The sequence below is a fragment of the Salminus brasiliensis genome, chromosome 19 (genome assembly GCF_030463535.1).
Source record: "Salminus brasiliensis chromosome 19, fSalBra1.hap2, whole genome shotgun sequence".
NCBI classification, from domain to species: domain Eukaryota; kingdom Metazoa; phylum Chordata; class Actinopteri; order Characiformes; family Bryconidae; genus Salminus; species Salminus brasiliensis.
Genome location: NC_132896.1, coordinates 9829824 through 9845011, shown reverse-complemented (window position 1 = coordinate 9845011; position 15188 = coordinate 9829824). Strand labels below are relative to the sequence as shown.

The 15188-nt window shown below is 46.9% G+C and overlaps 1 protein-coding gene across 1 annotated transcript in view; it reads right to left on the bottom strand.

Moving 5' to 3' along the window:
* Nucleotides 1-15188, bottom strand: part of ppargc1b (peroxisome proliferator-activated receptor gamma, coactivator 1 beta) — a 49921-nt gene that overhangs the window by 11369 nt on the left and 23364 nt on the right. The window contains exons 2-5 of the mRNA XM_072663493.1: nucleotides 7449-7634; nucleotides 5521-5730; nucleotides 2420-2533; nucleotides 374-1331 (exon numbers count right to left, since the gene is read on the bottom strand). Coding sequence (XP_072519594.1) covers nucleotides 374-1331; nucleotides 2420-2533; nucleotides 5521-5730; nucleotides 7449-7634 — 1468 coding nt within the window. The remainder of the gene's footprint in view (nucleotides 1-373; nucleotides 1332-2419; nucleotides 2534-5520; nucleotides 5731-7448; nucleotides 7635-15188) is intronic.

Genomic DNA, 15188 nt, shown 5'->3' with positions numbered 1-15188 from the left:
CAGTGCTTTTCTGTAGAGGTTACACAGCTGTATGTGTGTGTAATATAAAACCTGTGTCAATAAGGGGTGTGCCTAAAATTGGCCAACTCTTTCACTTGAAGCAGGATTTGGATTCTTTTGGGTTTATATGCTCATAAAAGGTTCCTAAATAGTTCTTGGCTTTAACAGATGATTGTAGAAACAACAACTTTTAAAGAGTGTAGTTAAGCTCTTCAGAAGTTAAAGTGGATGTGTTAAATAATAGAAAGCACTAAAATATGTAGGACTGGTGTTCTTCAGAACCCAGGCTGAGTGTTGCAGAGAGAGTAAGAGCTGAGGAAGAGGTTTGCTCCTCACACATTTCAGGCAATTAGCGAAGCATCCTGTCCCTTACCATCATTGCAGCAGGGGTTAGGGGTTTCAGTGTTCTTCGGGGGGTTCTTCTTTTGGGCGCTGTTGTCAACGAGACACATAGAAGCAGGAGGGTGTTTGACCAAGCCATCTTCATCCTCACTGGAGTGTCCGGCGGGCTCCGAACGGCTCGGTCGCGGCTTTTTGGCGTAGCGGCTAGGAAAGGAAGCCAGGCGGCGGGAACGGCGAACAGAAAAGGATCCCTCCTCCTCGGGCTCAGGGCTTTTGGCCCGCTTGGCGGCAGTCTGCGAGCCCTCGCTGCTAGACTCTTTGGGCTCGGCTTTGGGCCGCTGGTATACTGCGGCGGCCCCTCTGCTGTGGCTGTAGGGCGGGCTGTGCAGTCTGTAAGGCTTGCTCACGTCAAAAGAGGTCACGGCCTCCAGCAGCTCCTTGAGCAGCGAATGGGCTTTGATTTCCCTCTTGCGGGCAAAGGGGTTTCTGGGCTTGGTTCCACTGCTGCTGGCTGCAGGTGTGGCGCACTGGGCAGCAGGTTTTAGGCTGTTTGAGGGGCCGTTGCGGGGGGCTGGAGGATTGTCGGCCTTGGCCCTGCGTGCCTCGCGCTCTCTGCGGTCCCAGCTGGCCTGTTTGCGCGTGGGCAGGCAGTACGTGTGCATATATTTGATCAGCTGCACCACTGAGTGCAGCTCCTTCTCGGAGGTGAACTGGGGCTTGGGTGGTTCGGAGCACGCCTGGCTCTCCACCTCACTGCTGGATCCTGACTCCACTTCTTCCTCCTCTTCCTCCTCTTCCTCCTCGTCCTCCTCCGAGTCACTGTCCTCTTCCTCATCCTCCTCTTCTTCGTCTTCCTCTGTGTCGGCTGAGGGTGCTTCCTCAGTCTCAGCCTCCTTGGTGGTGGTGAGGTGGCGGTGCAGTTCAGTGCAGAGGCGGCCCGCAGACCTGACCACCCGTGGCTTTCTCTCCGCCGGACACATCCTATCACTCTGTAGAAACACAAGAGCAAGGACATTTGGTTTGATTTGAGGATATAGCTTTGAGTAGTCAGCTATGGTAACCACTAAGTTTAAGGGGTTAATGCAATTAACCTTTTAAAACTGGATGTGGTGCTGCATATTATGAATATGCTTCATAAATCCAGGGATGATAAACTTTCTGACGATGTGTATTATTGTGTCATACATCTTTGCAATATCACACTAGACTGTTTGCCCACTAGATCACTGTATCAGTGGCGATCAGAACCGATCAGAAGCGCAATCACTAGGTATTTATGTACATTTGCTAAAGTCACTGTAGTCACTATCCCAGTCATTTGTCCATGACTGTACTCTATATGTGTTGAACCAACTCAATATAAGCAACTTGAAACCCCAACACATGCTCTCCGTCTCCAAACCATCTAAATAATTCACTTACACAGAGAATTATTCTGCATTGCTGTGGAACTACAGTGACGGATGTGCCAAGGTTGGGAGCAGGCTATGAGGAACTAGATGGTGAATCAGGCTTTATGTAAGCTCTCGCTTTGAGGCAGGGTTGCCCTTTAGCCCGCTGGGGGCCGTGGCTTTGCCGTGACAGATGGCCACAGTCAGCGCTAATGCCGTGCTCGCCTTGGCCACACTACAATATGAACACGGCAAGGAGTGGAGACGTGGTGGAGATATTCTGCAGCTTCAGATGGTGCATGGGTGCGACATTATGCTGCTACAGCGTTTACATTGGAGCCACATCTGCTAGGCACCTTTAAGTGTCAAGTGTGTGAGGTTCTGTCCACCCTGCCTTCCTGAGTGTGGGGTATTTAGGAGGCCCGGCTGCAATGATAAGCGGCGGCACGGATTGTGGAAAATCTGTGCTTTATTCAAAAACGAAAGGGCCGGACATGGGGGTCTGGATGTGTCAGGAGTTGTGGCTTGGTTCCATCTGCAGCACAGACTGGTGAATGACAGTGGTGCTATAATGACAGCAATGTTTGAAGAAACCCCACAAGGCCTAACAGTTCAATGTATCAATTAACAGTCAATCGATTCATCAATATTACAAAGCTATTATTCATTTCCGCCCAACTGCTCACCTTTAGGACAGGCCGGGCAGGCTTGTAGTGCTGTGTCTTGCGGAGCGTGGTGCTCTCTCTGTGTGAGTCCAGACCCACAGGCACATTTGGAGGGGACAGCAGGAGCTTTTTCAGCTGTGGAGTGAGAGTGAGCGAAGGAGAGAGAGAGATAGAGAGATAGAGAGAGAGAGCAGGAGAGAGAAGGGGACAACTAATTAGCAGGCATGCCACTCAGTACATCCATGCAACACAACATGAACACATGGTGTGTTCACTGCCTGATTCCTGCCAAACAAGCCCGGCATCATAAACACAGCATCGAAATGCAAGGAGGCACGGAGGAGGGGAAATTATATCAAACAGCAATGTTAATGCCTAGCTCCACTGGGCATCCAGCGCGTTTGAGCTGCTGTGTGTTGGTGGAATTTTTATGTTATTTTTTTTTCCCTCAGTATTTCATCACTGAAACATAACACTGCATATGAATCAACAGCTGACACAAATCCGCTCCCGGCAGCAATCCCCTTCGAGCAGGCCTAGCGTGCGAGCAGGAGGGAGGAGAAAACACAGGGGAGAGGGGTGGAACGCAGGTTAACGACCGCTCGCTTTCTGAATGGGTCTCGCCCTAGGATCCGGGATGCTGCACACTGCTGAAAAAGGATGATGAAACCGGTGTGGCAGAGGGGAGGAAACAACCCCCCCCCGAGCTGCCCGAGTTGCCGTAGTTGCGGCTAACGCGCCAGTTTGGCAGCTTTGCCTGCGATGCCTCTCTCAGCAGGGCTCATTGAAAGAACTGAAGGGGCACCAGAGGCTTCCAGCTCGCCATACAAAACGCTACCGGCGTGCCACAGCCATCTATGCCATGAAAACATGTGCCCGGCTCTCTCCCTCCCAGCGCTGCCCCTAAATCCTCAATGCACCCCTTGTTCCCAAAACTGAGGCTGGCCTCACTGAAGGGGTCGAGCCTCAGTTACAGCTCAGGCCAGCAGAGGGTGCTCTGAATCCTACTAGGTGGTTCAGAAGGTATTCAGGAGAACATAGAGGAAAGCTCCATCAGCGACAGGGCATCAGTAGTCCCCCATGGTTTTAATATATGGCTTTTTTTTAATGAGGTTCCCAACCCCTGCCCTGCTCTGCTTTAACGCACCCACTTCAACTAGGGATGGGCTTTTTAGTTAGTTGATTAGCAGCATCAGGGAACCACTATCTCCTCAGCAGGGGGTTTTATGCAGGACCAGAGTTAAACGACTGAACCAACAAAATGCAGTTTGGAGCTGTGATGTTAAATATGGGGAAGCATCTGTTTTGCATCTTTATGACACAGCCAAAACTAATCCTCAGTTTTTCAGGATCCAAACTGCAAATGAATCATGTAGACAAAGTATGAAGGGGAGAATACACACTGATAGTATACAGATTAAACAATTGTGGGTGCTGGATTCGAACGTTTCACCTTCAAAAACATGCTCATGAGTCCAACAAGCACATAGAAAACTAATGGTGTTGCCAATATGATGATGGTGATTTGATCAATTTAAATAATAACATTTGCAAGAACACACAGGGCAACAAAACAGTTGGAAAAGACTTTTAAAAAGCTGATAAAAGCAATTTTTATATCAGTTTTGGGACAGGATCCCTATCCACTCGGCTCCTCTTACTTAAGGTACTTTGCTCCAATTTCCATCCTGTAATTTAGTCCAATTTTGCTCAGAACCAAATAGCGGCGGTGGCCAAGGTACCAGGCATTCAGTTAGCCGCTTTCATTGAGGCAACAATAAGACCTTTGTAACCTTCAACAAAGCGAGTCCTCTTTAGGCCTTTTAATAAAGTCTGAATCCAGCGGTTGATTTGGACTCCTGCTTTGAGAAATTAAAGCTTTTATGCCAGCTTCAATGAAACGAGAGGCAATAAAGAAGCAAAATGTAGCAGGTATTCGACTGTGAGATCATCATTCATTTAATGGACTGAAAAAGATGTCTTAATGTTGCTCGGTAGAGTGTAACATCATGCTGATTCAAACACACAGAAATGGAACAGGAACAAAATGGGTCCGGAAAGCTCCTTAATGCACTCAAAGCAGACAGGCAGGCTGGAGTACACTGTAGGGAGCAGTAAGAATGAGGGTGAAAAAAAGTTTTTTTTTTCCTGGAAGTGGCATTTTACAGAAAAGACAATGGAGACTCTCACAAACAGGTGTGAAAGCTGCGGGGGGAGACCGGACAGGGGAGAAAAAGTGGGAGGGGGGTGTTGATTGAAGCGAAGAGGTGGAAAGAGTGTAGGAGTGCATGATATTGATATCGGTGGACAATATATTATTCACTGATAATTAGTATATTTGTTTTGATAGTGGAATTGCAGTCGGCACAACTAATAAGAGAACTGATCACTGCTGCCATATGTTTAGCTCTTTCAATGAAAGTCAATGCAAAATGCTTCCATTCCAAGTCATTCTGGAGCATTTCTCCTGGTCCATTTGTCATGAAATTGTGACCCAACGTATCCAGATTCACATTACGCCAAAAAGTGAGAAACGGCAAAAATGGAGATAAAAGGTTTTTGAGCCCCAGTCTGCTGTGTGGAGGACCACAGTGTTTCTCACTATGCTGTACCAACTGCGAAACTGTTGTATATGTAATTCAACAAGTTCAGATGGATATAGATAAACATATGGCCCACATATGAAAGACTAAAGGTTTGATTCCCTGTCCTTTTTGTTAACGTAGATGTTTACAATAACTGTCACGTCCAATTTTAGCTCTATAGTATCTATAAAATATTCCATGTGATCCATCTGAGTTGTCCTGCACCTTTTTTTTTCAAACATAAATTATATAAAGATTGATTATCTGTCCAGAAACTCTATATCGTGCATCCCTAACAGAGAAAGACAGGGGAGAAAAAAGAAGGCAGAAAGACAGTCTATGGACTACAGCAGTAAGTTGTGGCTGTGGCTCCGACTCCCTGCCTGTGAAGAGTATTCTTATTAAAGCGGTTGCTAAAGAGAATTGAAAAGCCCAAAATGAGAAAAATTCAGACCTGTTTCTGCCTATCATACCCATGCTGAGGGGTAGTCAGAGGCCCATCCAAATCCACCTTAAACAGGAAGGAAGGGTTCTTACTAGAGACGTGTCTTCAGTCTCTGGGCTCAACGAGCCTGGGATTGGCTCACTGTCCAGTAGGAGGTCATCTTCCTCCTCCGCCTCTTCCTCATCCTCATCAGGGTCTTCCCCCAGCGAGGGGAACACAGACAGCCCCCCTACCCCATCCTCCACTATGCCGTCCAGGCTGTCTGTGAGTGCAGCGAGCAGCGCCGCATTCTCCTCTTCTATCTGTAGGGGGCACAAGAGACAGGGCAGATATGAGATGCTCTGCTGGTGGTGACCTCTAACTGAAGAGCCACAGAGACTTGTCCATCTGCACATTCCACTCTGGGGAGAGTGCGGCAGATATCGTATCACCATTGACCGGATCGATCTCCCCCACCCTCAAAAAAAAAAAATCTTCTTTTGAGTTAAACTCATGTCTGCAGCTACTCATAACTCCCATGTAGGCATGCCCAGGGTAGTGCTGTGCTGAAGAAGCCCACAGGAAATGGGAAGGTTTCATCTTACAGAGTTTTGCCCCACCTGAAGGTTAATTGAACCTGGCCCGGAGATCAATGGCTTCCCTAGCATCTCAAAATAAACCTCTATAGGGAACTTCTCTGCTCACTGCCTAAAAAATCAATCGCAGCACAGAATTACATGAAGTGATGAGTGAATTAGCGCCGGATACAACAAACGTGGGATCAATCGCTGTCTAAAGAAACAGATGTGCACTTGGACACGACCTCTATCATTACACATTTCAGATTCAAAGCTTGACTTTAGAGATGGCATGATGGCACCATGCCACTATTCCTGGAGAAAGTGGACCACTGTTAGCACAGGGGAAGCTAATATAAACTTCTGGCTCTTCACTGTTCATTCCAGTGATTGACTTCCAGTGTAAATAACCACAAACATTTCAACCTTTTATTTTTTGTGCAATTTTGTTGTCCTTCCCTACAACAAAAATACAGTCTTCTGGAATTTCGGCCCCTCCAGGCAGAGGAGAATACAGAAAACATTTAAAATTCTATTTTCTATTTTTATTATTTTTATTTTGACAAATTTTCTCATTCCTGAACACCCTGCCTTAGATGTTGGCTTAATATTTAAAAATATTAATAAAAGTAGTGGGACACCTGCTCATTTATTGTTTCTTCCAAAAATCAAGGGTATTGTTGGAGTAACTGCCTTCACTGTGCAGGGAAGGCTTTCTACAAGATCTTGGAGCATTGCTGTGAGGATTTGACTGCATTCAGCAACAATAGCGTTAGTGATGTCAGGATGTTGGATGATCGTCACACGCCTAATCGCTACCCCCTCAACTCGCCCCAGAGGTACTGGATGGAGCACCATCATTCCAGAGAAAACCAGAGTTTCACTGCTTCACAGCTCACTTTTGGCTGGCATTAGGCATGGTGCCAATAGGTTCATGTTTATTTGTTTATTCGAGTCCTATTCTATTGCCAATACTTACAATACTTCTACACAAGGACTAGACAAGCAGTGTGTGCATTTGGCTATCTGTGCCTGCAATGGGTGCTACTTAAAGTAGCTGAATGCATTCTTTAGAAGGGATGTCCACAAACATTTGGACATACAGTGTATCTGCTAGGTGATTTGGATCTTTTGGAAAAATAAGTGGCTTATTTTCTCATGTTTTAAATCTAATTAATAGCTTGGATATCTCAAGGACAGTGTCTTGATATTTGACTGATTGTTTATATTTATCATATTCAACATATTTGACCACAGTTTTTACCAAAGTATTGACTTATTTTTCACTTATTATATTGAGAAGACCCCCCCCCATTAAGCACAATCAAGCACCATTCGTTTCCCATATCAACAGCAGTATGACCAATCAAATCTCCTTCCGGTGGGAATAGTTATGAAGCTTGCTAGAATTAGATCAGAGCTTTTTGGTTATTGGCTAGAGGACTGACAGTGTGGGGTCTGACCTCAAAAAGCTCGGGGTCCCCTGCGCTGTACTGGATGGAGGCGGGGGAGCTGTCTGACTGGTCATTGCACCAGTGCAGCTCACTGAGGCAGTTCACTGAGTCAAAGTCGCTGGCGTCCAGCTGAGAGAGGTCGAAGTCAGGGAAGTCGGTGTCCAGGCGGTCGGAGCAGACCTCCTCCTCCCCATACTGAGAAAGAGACACAGAGAGACAGAGAGAGAATCAGTAAGGTCACAGGCCTACATCAAAAGGGCCTTTTTCCCTTAAGACCACATCTAATAATATACCTCGGCCTTTGAATGCTAAGAGGAATCAATAAGCAGGCTCGCTGGTGAGCTAACTGCATCTCTGTTGTCTTGAGTAACGACTATGCTGAGGGTATCAGCACCACTGAAGAGTCATATGAGTCAGCCCACTCTCTTAGCGCAACTTCATTACCGTTAATGAAGCGAGGCTTGTACTAGACTAAAACATGTCCACGAAAATTAGCCAAGCGGCACTTCCGTCTGAAAGCCATACCATGTGCAGAGCTAGAAAACGCAGTAAAAGAAGACCGGGTGTGCATGAGTAGGAGTGTGTGTGTGTGTGTGTGTTTGTATGTGAGGGAGTAAGTACTGTGAGAAGGGAAGTGCTTCAAACCCCAAGGGGTGGACGAGAAAAACCACACATCTCCTCTCACTATATCTTGACGGGTACAGTGCATGCTTTGCTATCCCCACTTTCATCATGCAAGCCACTCTTTCGGACGGTGGGGTCACCCTCCAACCACTTTTGTCTTACCAGAGGTCAAGGCATGAATATTCTACAGGGCCACTCGGATGCATTCTCGATGAGCTTTTGCGCTACGTGAGCTCCTCTCTGTTTTCACGGAGGCCGGCAACAGAGCAAATCCAATTCCATTCAATTCCCTGAACTAGCCCTGGTTAGGGAGTTAAGTGGTTAGGGAGTCAAACAGAGGCAGTCAATGTTAGTGTCTGGTTACCTCTTGAAAATGCAATGAGCCCTGTGGAATCAATAGGTACGCATGCTAGCGGCATATCTGGCATCTGGCAAGCTAACATATAAGCACTTTATAACACATGCATACACAGCAGTTTTGTAAACAATGACTTAGGTTTAAGGCCTCCTGTATTAACACAACGCCATTTTATTCATTAAACATCTTACGTCGTATTGTGACTGCTAATAAAAGCTGTTTACAAATATTAAAATATTGCTTTATAACCATGTTATTCAACCTTTTTGCACGTGTTATCGGATCCCTTTGTAGGTAGCCTTTAAACAGTTATTAATTAAATACGGTTACGCCTTTTATTACACAGATTTGTGGTGCAATCCTGTATACTAATCACGACTGTTGCTGTTTTTAATCTGCCATCCGTCGTTATTGTTGCACCATCAGTCTGTTTGAACCTGACACCAGTACAATGAGTTGATATGGTTAATGATAATCTAAGATGCAGCCATGACCTAATAGAATGTCTGGATAAATGTCTGCAATTAATGACAATTGAGAGAGAGAGAGAGAGAGAGAGAGAGAGAGAAAAAGGCCTGCCGTCCTGGTAACTGGGCTTTGCAGAAGCCCAGGCTGTGTGTCTGTGAGCATGAGGAGGTTGCAGGTGCTCATCCAGCATCCAGAGGCTCTGCACACTCTCACAAACCATTGCTCCGGCTGCTGCTGCTGCTTTTAGCACTCTCCTCACATCCTCCTCACGTGCCCCTGAGTCATCCCTGTCCACACCCCCCCCCCCCCCCCCCCCCTTATCCCCATCTCACAGGAACGGGAGTGGACGAGCTCTGGCTAATCAATCTCAACATAACCTCGGAGCCTCACATTTCCACACATGCCTTTGTCTTTTTTTTTTAACTTTTTTTTTCCCTTCACCCCCTTCCTCCTTCCTCTTCTTTCCACCCCCCCACCCACCACACACACACACATCTGTTATGGAGAGCCTCAATATCAATCAATAAAAAGCTCCTTGGGCTCTGAAGGTTTAAGGTCGCTCACTGAGCATGCATACGCACACTGGCACATACATGCATATACACACCTGCCTGCACAGGGCCCGCTCAACATACAAAGCTCCTCAGCGTCTCCTGCATATCAGACGAGCTGGCATAAGCCACATGCCACGGGAGAGCTGGCTGGCAAGGTGTGACTCACATACCAATAGCAGCGCCTGACCTTCTTTGCGGAGGCTGTGAATTCCCTCCCATTTTGCCCATTAACTGATAGGCTAACCGGCCGATAAAGCCCACTATCTCACCACAAAAACCCAACAGGCTTCGTGGCTTTGTCTGGACCTACCGGTGGGGTTTTTGCAGCGTGGCAATTCCTCTTAGGTCCAGAGATGTAATTTATATAACTACGGTCAAAATACATGTAGACAAATGGAGTTTTCCCATTTGGATTTTGCCAAAATGCATGGGCCCGTTTAAAAAAAATTCCATTAAGGGGTACTTACCTTCTTATCTTTCCCTTGTTTCTGTGCTGCCTAGTCAGGCAGAAAGTGGGATTCAGAATTAGTCGTAAGGAAGAAAAGCACGGGATGACTGACAAAAGAAATGCATTATTTATCTGTCTCTGTCTCCGATGGCTCTAATGATGACCTTTAGCTCCTGCCCTAACTAAACAGGGAAAATGCAGAACGCCGTCTGTGTTTTGTCATTAACATTTGGAGCCTGAGGCTGTTAAAAGCTACCAGTTAGTGAGGGCCTCTCCTCTTCTGAGTGTGTACATTAAGCAACACTTAACTGAAGGGTATCAAGATAAGGGGACACACAAACAACCTGCCGTATGACCTCTGAGGTCATTCACACTCATGTCAGCTAAACTGCCCCTTGAACAATGTCTAGAAAGGTGCAGCAAAGTCACTGACTTTGACTTCAAGGAGTTCCGCTCTAGCCCTCCAAGACACAACCATACAAGGAAGAGCGGTAGCTGACCAGTGGCAAGGTTGCAGGACTGCCAGAGGACGTGAGCAGGAAAGGAGGCCGACCTGAACCATGTGAAGGTGCCATCAGAAAATTCTGATAAAGAACAGTAATCCGAGACACGAGCGGCGGCTCAAACACCATGAGCGACTTCAAGGGGGGGAACTCTTGGAGTCTCTTACTTTTGGGATTTCTGTCACTGAAGAAAAGGAGAGGAGAGAAAAGCACTGATTGACTAAACGTATAACCCGTTCATTCATCACCTGCTCCTGTGAGTTAATAAGCGCTTATCTAGGTGCCCTGTTCCCTTTGAGCCTAGAGCTATCTGAGGTATGTTATATATAGCCGTTATCCTTGGTCTTATGACTGGCTCTTACACAAGCTGCTTGTGACGGGCCAGGCTTTAAATGCTGCCCATGCCAAATGCAGATGGGCCAAGGCTGAGTGCCTCTCCCTCACACACACACACACAAACTCTCCCACTCACAAAGCCCTCCAGCTTACTCCCAGACATGTCCTGCCGCTACTGCTAAATGGATTCCCTCTCAGCCTGCTCCAGAAAAAGCCGGCCCTGTACCGGCCAGCCAGACCGGACAGGAAGGCTTCTACAGCACTTCCTCAGGAGCTAGACATTTCCAGGAGATACATGTCCAAGAGCCACACAGTGCCAGCCAACGTTTCAGCAGCAAAGCCGTGAGGTGCTGCTCATCCTGTCCGTCAACTTGCCCCCGACCGCATGAACTCTGACCACATGACAGCAAATGAGGAAAAGACGTTAGACTGTCTTAAGCCCAGGCAGCTCAGGCCAATGCATTTCTACTGGACAAAACTGGACTAAATGGGCGGCACATGCCATTACCTGCTTTAAGTGAGAGCTAACTGATTAAATTTGCTCGTCTCGGGTAGGTTCGCAAGGAGTTCTCCACCGTAGCAGCGGAAGGAAGTCTAAATTAACTGCAAACGGTTGGAAGTAGGGCAGTTAAAGGAAGATCTGGGCCAGTCACATACAGTGGAGCCGTGATCCTGTCTGTCATAACTTTGAATAAGATTGATAAAATGCTCCCGCTGGCCACGGCTGCCGGCAGGCAGGTACAAACCCTTCTTTTAGGTCGCTTCATTTCGAAACCAGGCATTGGCACACAATCAGGAGGGTACTTCTTTATCTTCCTCATCTAAACCCAGGCTGGGGATTTCAAGTACGTCTACTCCTGAGCCTATTGATCGAGTCAGACAGTTCCAAGGCAGTAAATTTTTGAACACTCCAGAACAAAACAACTGGCAACTGCAATTCTGAGGCACAGTGGGTTAAGATTCATCTGTTGCAGCCAAACCGTGGATGAATCCCCTTCGAGAGCTTCGTTGTCATATAATTGGTTTTCCTGCCTATTGTACCAGATTGCAAATAAATCAGGGCAAGTCACTGGTGTTTGGGCTGGCCGGCCTGCTCTGACCTCTATTCACCCCATAACCTAGATCCTGTAGGTCAAAGCCACAGAGCTTCATGATCGATCTGCTCTACTGTAAGGATCACTGTACTGTACCACACCAACTCTGACTCTCTATCACTCATCATTAAGCTTCTGAAAGACATTTCAATAACATCGCTGATCAATCTGACATGTGAGGTTCAAGAAGTCCCATTTTAATCCCTCTTAACTGTTGTCAGATTAGCAGTCAAATTAAGCAGTCTGCGTCTTCCATGTTAAGAGGTCTGCTGTGTATGACTGAAGGACATGAATAGTGGCTTGAAGGCAGGGGAGGGAGGGTGTTAAGATGGAAGATGGCTGAGCCCTAGTGCCCTCAAACATACCAGGACAGTAATGGGATCTGATTAGAAGGCGGATTCATCTCTTAGGATCTTTGATACACTGCCAATTCACTGTAGGCCTCATATTTGGAAAGAAAAAAGAGGTCATAGGCTGTTCAGTAAAGAGAAACGGATTAGAGGGAATGGCCATCTTCCCATTCATGAAGTTTAAATCCCAGAAGTCTCTTACTATGTATCCATTCTGGCAGAGAATCACTTTAAATGATGTCCTTGATGATTATACCTTGATTTACTTCACAATAAAGTACACAGTCAGCTGCTGCGATTAACTAGTCATTCAATCACTGATCTGGTGCGAGGCAACACTCTTCACTGATCTGACTCCCAAGGGGAAACAGTCAGTGAAACATTCCGAGCCAGGAGCTGGAAGCCAACCAATTTGGCTCGATTTTATTTCATTCTCTGTTTCTAAGCTCTTCACCACTCTACACAACTCTTGTCACTACATCCTTCCTGTCACATGTCTAAGGCATGATAGTCCTTACCGCAGTCTAATTATTTTAAACCATTCTGACAATCTACAGGCACTTCAGCCATGTTTTAAGTGCATAACCAGATTCAGCAGAGTAATGAAGACAAGGCCAAGGATCACAGAGGTTAATGAGAAAAAATCCAGCTTCACAAGAAAGTAGATTTTCCGCTGCAGCACAACTTTCAGAGGGGTAATGTACGACCACTGTGAAACACCTTTTATTAAGTTACTGCAGATATTACCACCAACGCCGTCCGACATGATTCAGAGTGAAATCGGGAGACAGGTCCAGTGAAGGTGTTGTGCCCTCAATTTTGACTCAGCTGAAGTTAATACATCTTCATAACGTTTCGAGCCCGGCCTGCCTTTTCTACCCTGGTTCATGAATTCAGCGAAAATCCATCGCCATGTCTGTTTAGCTCCTGTCCGAGTCTCTATGCGGTTCTAATAAACACACCAGCTTCACCTGACTCATACATCAGCTCAGAGACCGGGCAACATTAGTCACATACTGATAACATCTAATTAATTAGGTGTCATTATGGTATTTTCTGGGGTGTGAAGATCACGAGAAAGACATCGGCAGATAACAGACATCCCTTGAAGTCACCAAAAAGTCCTTCAGAGGAAGAAAACAGCAGTGCTGCCTCCATAGAAAAGACAAGCACATGCTCCACTGAAACAGCTTCTACCAGCCTCTAATGCATGGAGCATTCAGGGAAGTGCTGAGGGTAAATCCTCAGAGGATGTTCTCAAATGCGTAACATGCAATCTTGCTGGCATTACCTTCACTGCACATCAGCTCTAATGTCTAATTAATTTAGGATTATGCCTGCTTATCTAAAAATAGCTCCTTTTGTTGTGGACACTGCCAATAGGAAGGATCTCACGCACACAGCGCCTCTCTTTGTGCGTGATAAATGCTTTCACTGAGATCTTCAGGAGATGTGATAATGCTGAGGGTTACCTGAGGAGAATATCAGATGGGGACAAATCAGTAGACAAAAAAAAACGTCAGTAACTGTTATTAATTCATAATTCCTCTCATGCTGGGCAAGGGCTTGGTTCTCATCGTATCTGAGGAGAGGTCTGTCGAGGCCTACTGATGTGCTCCATGGGATGGAGCTGTCTACAGAACCGGCAAAAGAGCAAGCCAGACATGCTAGCTAATGAGATGAGGAAGGTGTGTGTTTTCTTGTCAAGTTCTGAATGCCAGTCTTGTTTGTTGGCCTAGTGAGCTGTGGCAACAGTTTAACAGTCTAGGAGCCTTAAATACACCACATCCTTAAAGGAACAGCATTCAGTCTCTTCAAAAACACCATCCCAAGGTCACTCACACCTCTGCAGACAGCAGCAAGTATACGACAGAGTACTGAGAGTAACGCCGGCAGTCAGTCTTGGTCGGCAGGTTACTTAAAGATGGAGGGGACGAAGGATCAGCGGGAGATCTGAAAGGTTGTCAGCACTCCTGAGCTTCCCAGGCCAGATCCGTTTCAGCGGAGCTACACTAGAGCCCGTCTCCGGTTTCAGAGCCTCGTGTAAGGTTGTTGGCTGGCCTCTGCGCGTCACATGCTTCTTGCACAACGCTGCCGACCTGGCACACGAGCTGTGGCCCAAGTCCCAAATCATCACCATCGGGGGCCCGCGGCTCCTAGGAGGTGCTGAGGTAATTGTACCTGCTGCAGTCACGACTACAGCAGAAGGGGGGAGTCGCAGGACAATGCAGGTGCTGTCTCTGGGCAGAAACAAGGCTGCCGTCTCTGAGGAGATTCAAATGGTCTGGGAAGAACGTCTCAACTGCACCAATCTTAAATGGCGTGCAATGTTACGATGAATCAACGCGAGAGAATTAAATGTGGCAAAACTATAGCACAGAACTCCTCATGCTAAATAAGCAGTCGAGTGGTCCTCATTACATTTAGAGGCAGCTCTGGCTGATGGAATAGCTACAAGAAAGAAAAGGAAAATAGGGAGATGGCTCGGGATGTGAAACGAGCGGTTTCACATTGGGGTGATTGCAGACGTATTGCAAGGCACGGTGGCCAAGCAAGAAGGCACCAGCCCAGCTCAGTCTAATTCACATGCTAGAGTCAGCGTCCGTCTGCGCGCTTGCTCTTCGGCAACGAGGACGGCCGTAATTAAATCAAAATGCTTTTGTTGCCGGCTCCCCTCAAGTGGTGGGGCAGAAGGCCCTGTTCAGAGTTTTTCGTAAATGACCATTCTCCAGTGAGCTGACAGCGAGTTTCACCTGAGGGTGCAGTGCCCTTGTGCTGCGCTCTATGAGCTATATCCCAGGATGCTCCGCTGGGGCTGGAGGTGGGTTTTGGCATTAGCACAACACAGAGCCAGGAACAGGCTTGCAAGGACACTGGAACAGCAGCTGACTAGACATAACATTTGTGGCCTGAGAAGTGTGAGATTGGGGCAATAGGATTAGAGACCCCAGTTTCCATCTGTCGTCCAGGTCATGGTGTCTGGGATTCACCAACATTAACCACTGGTTCCACTG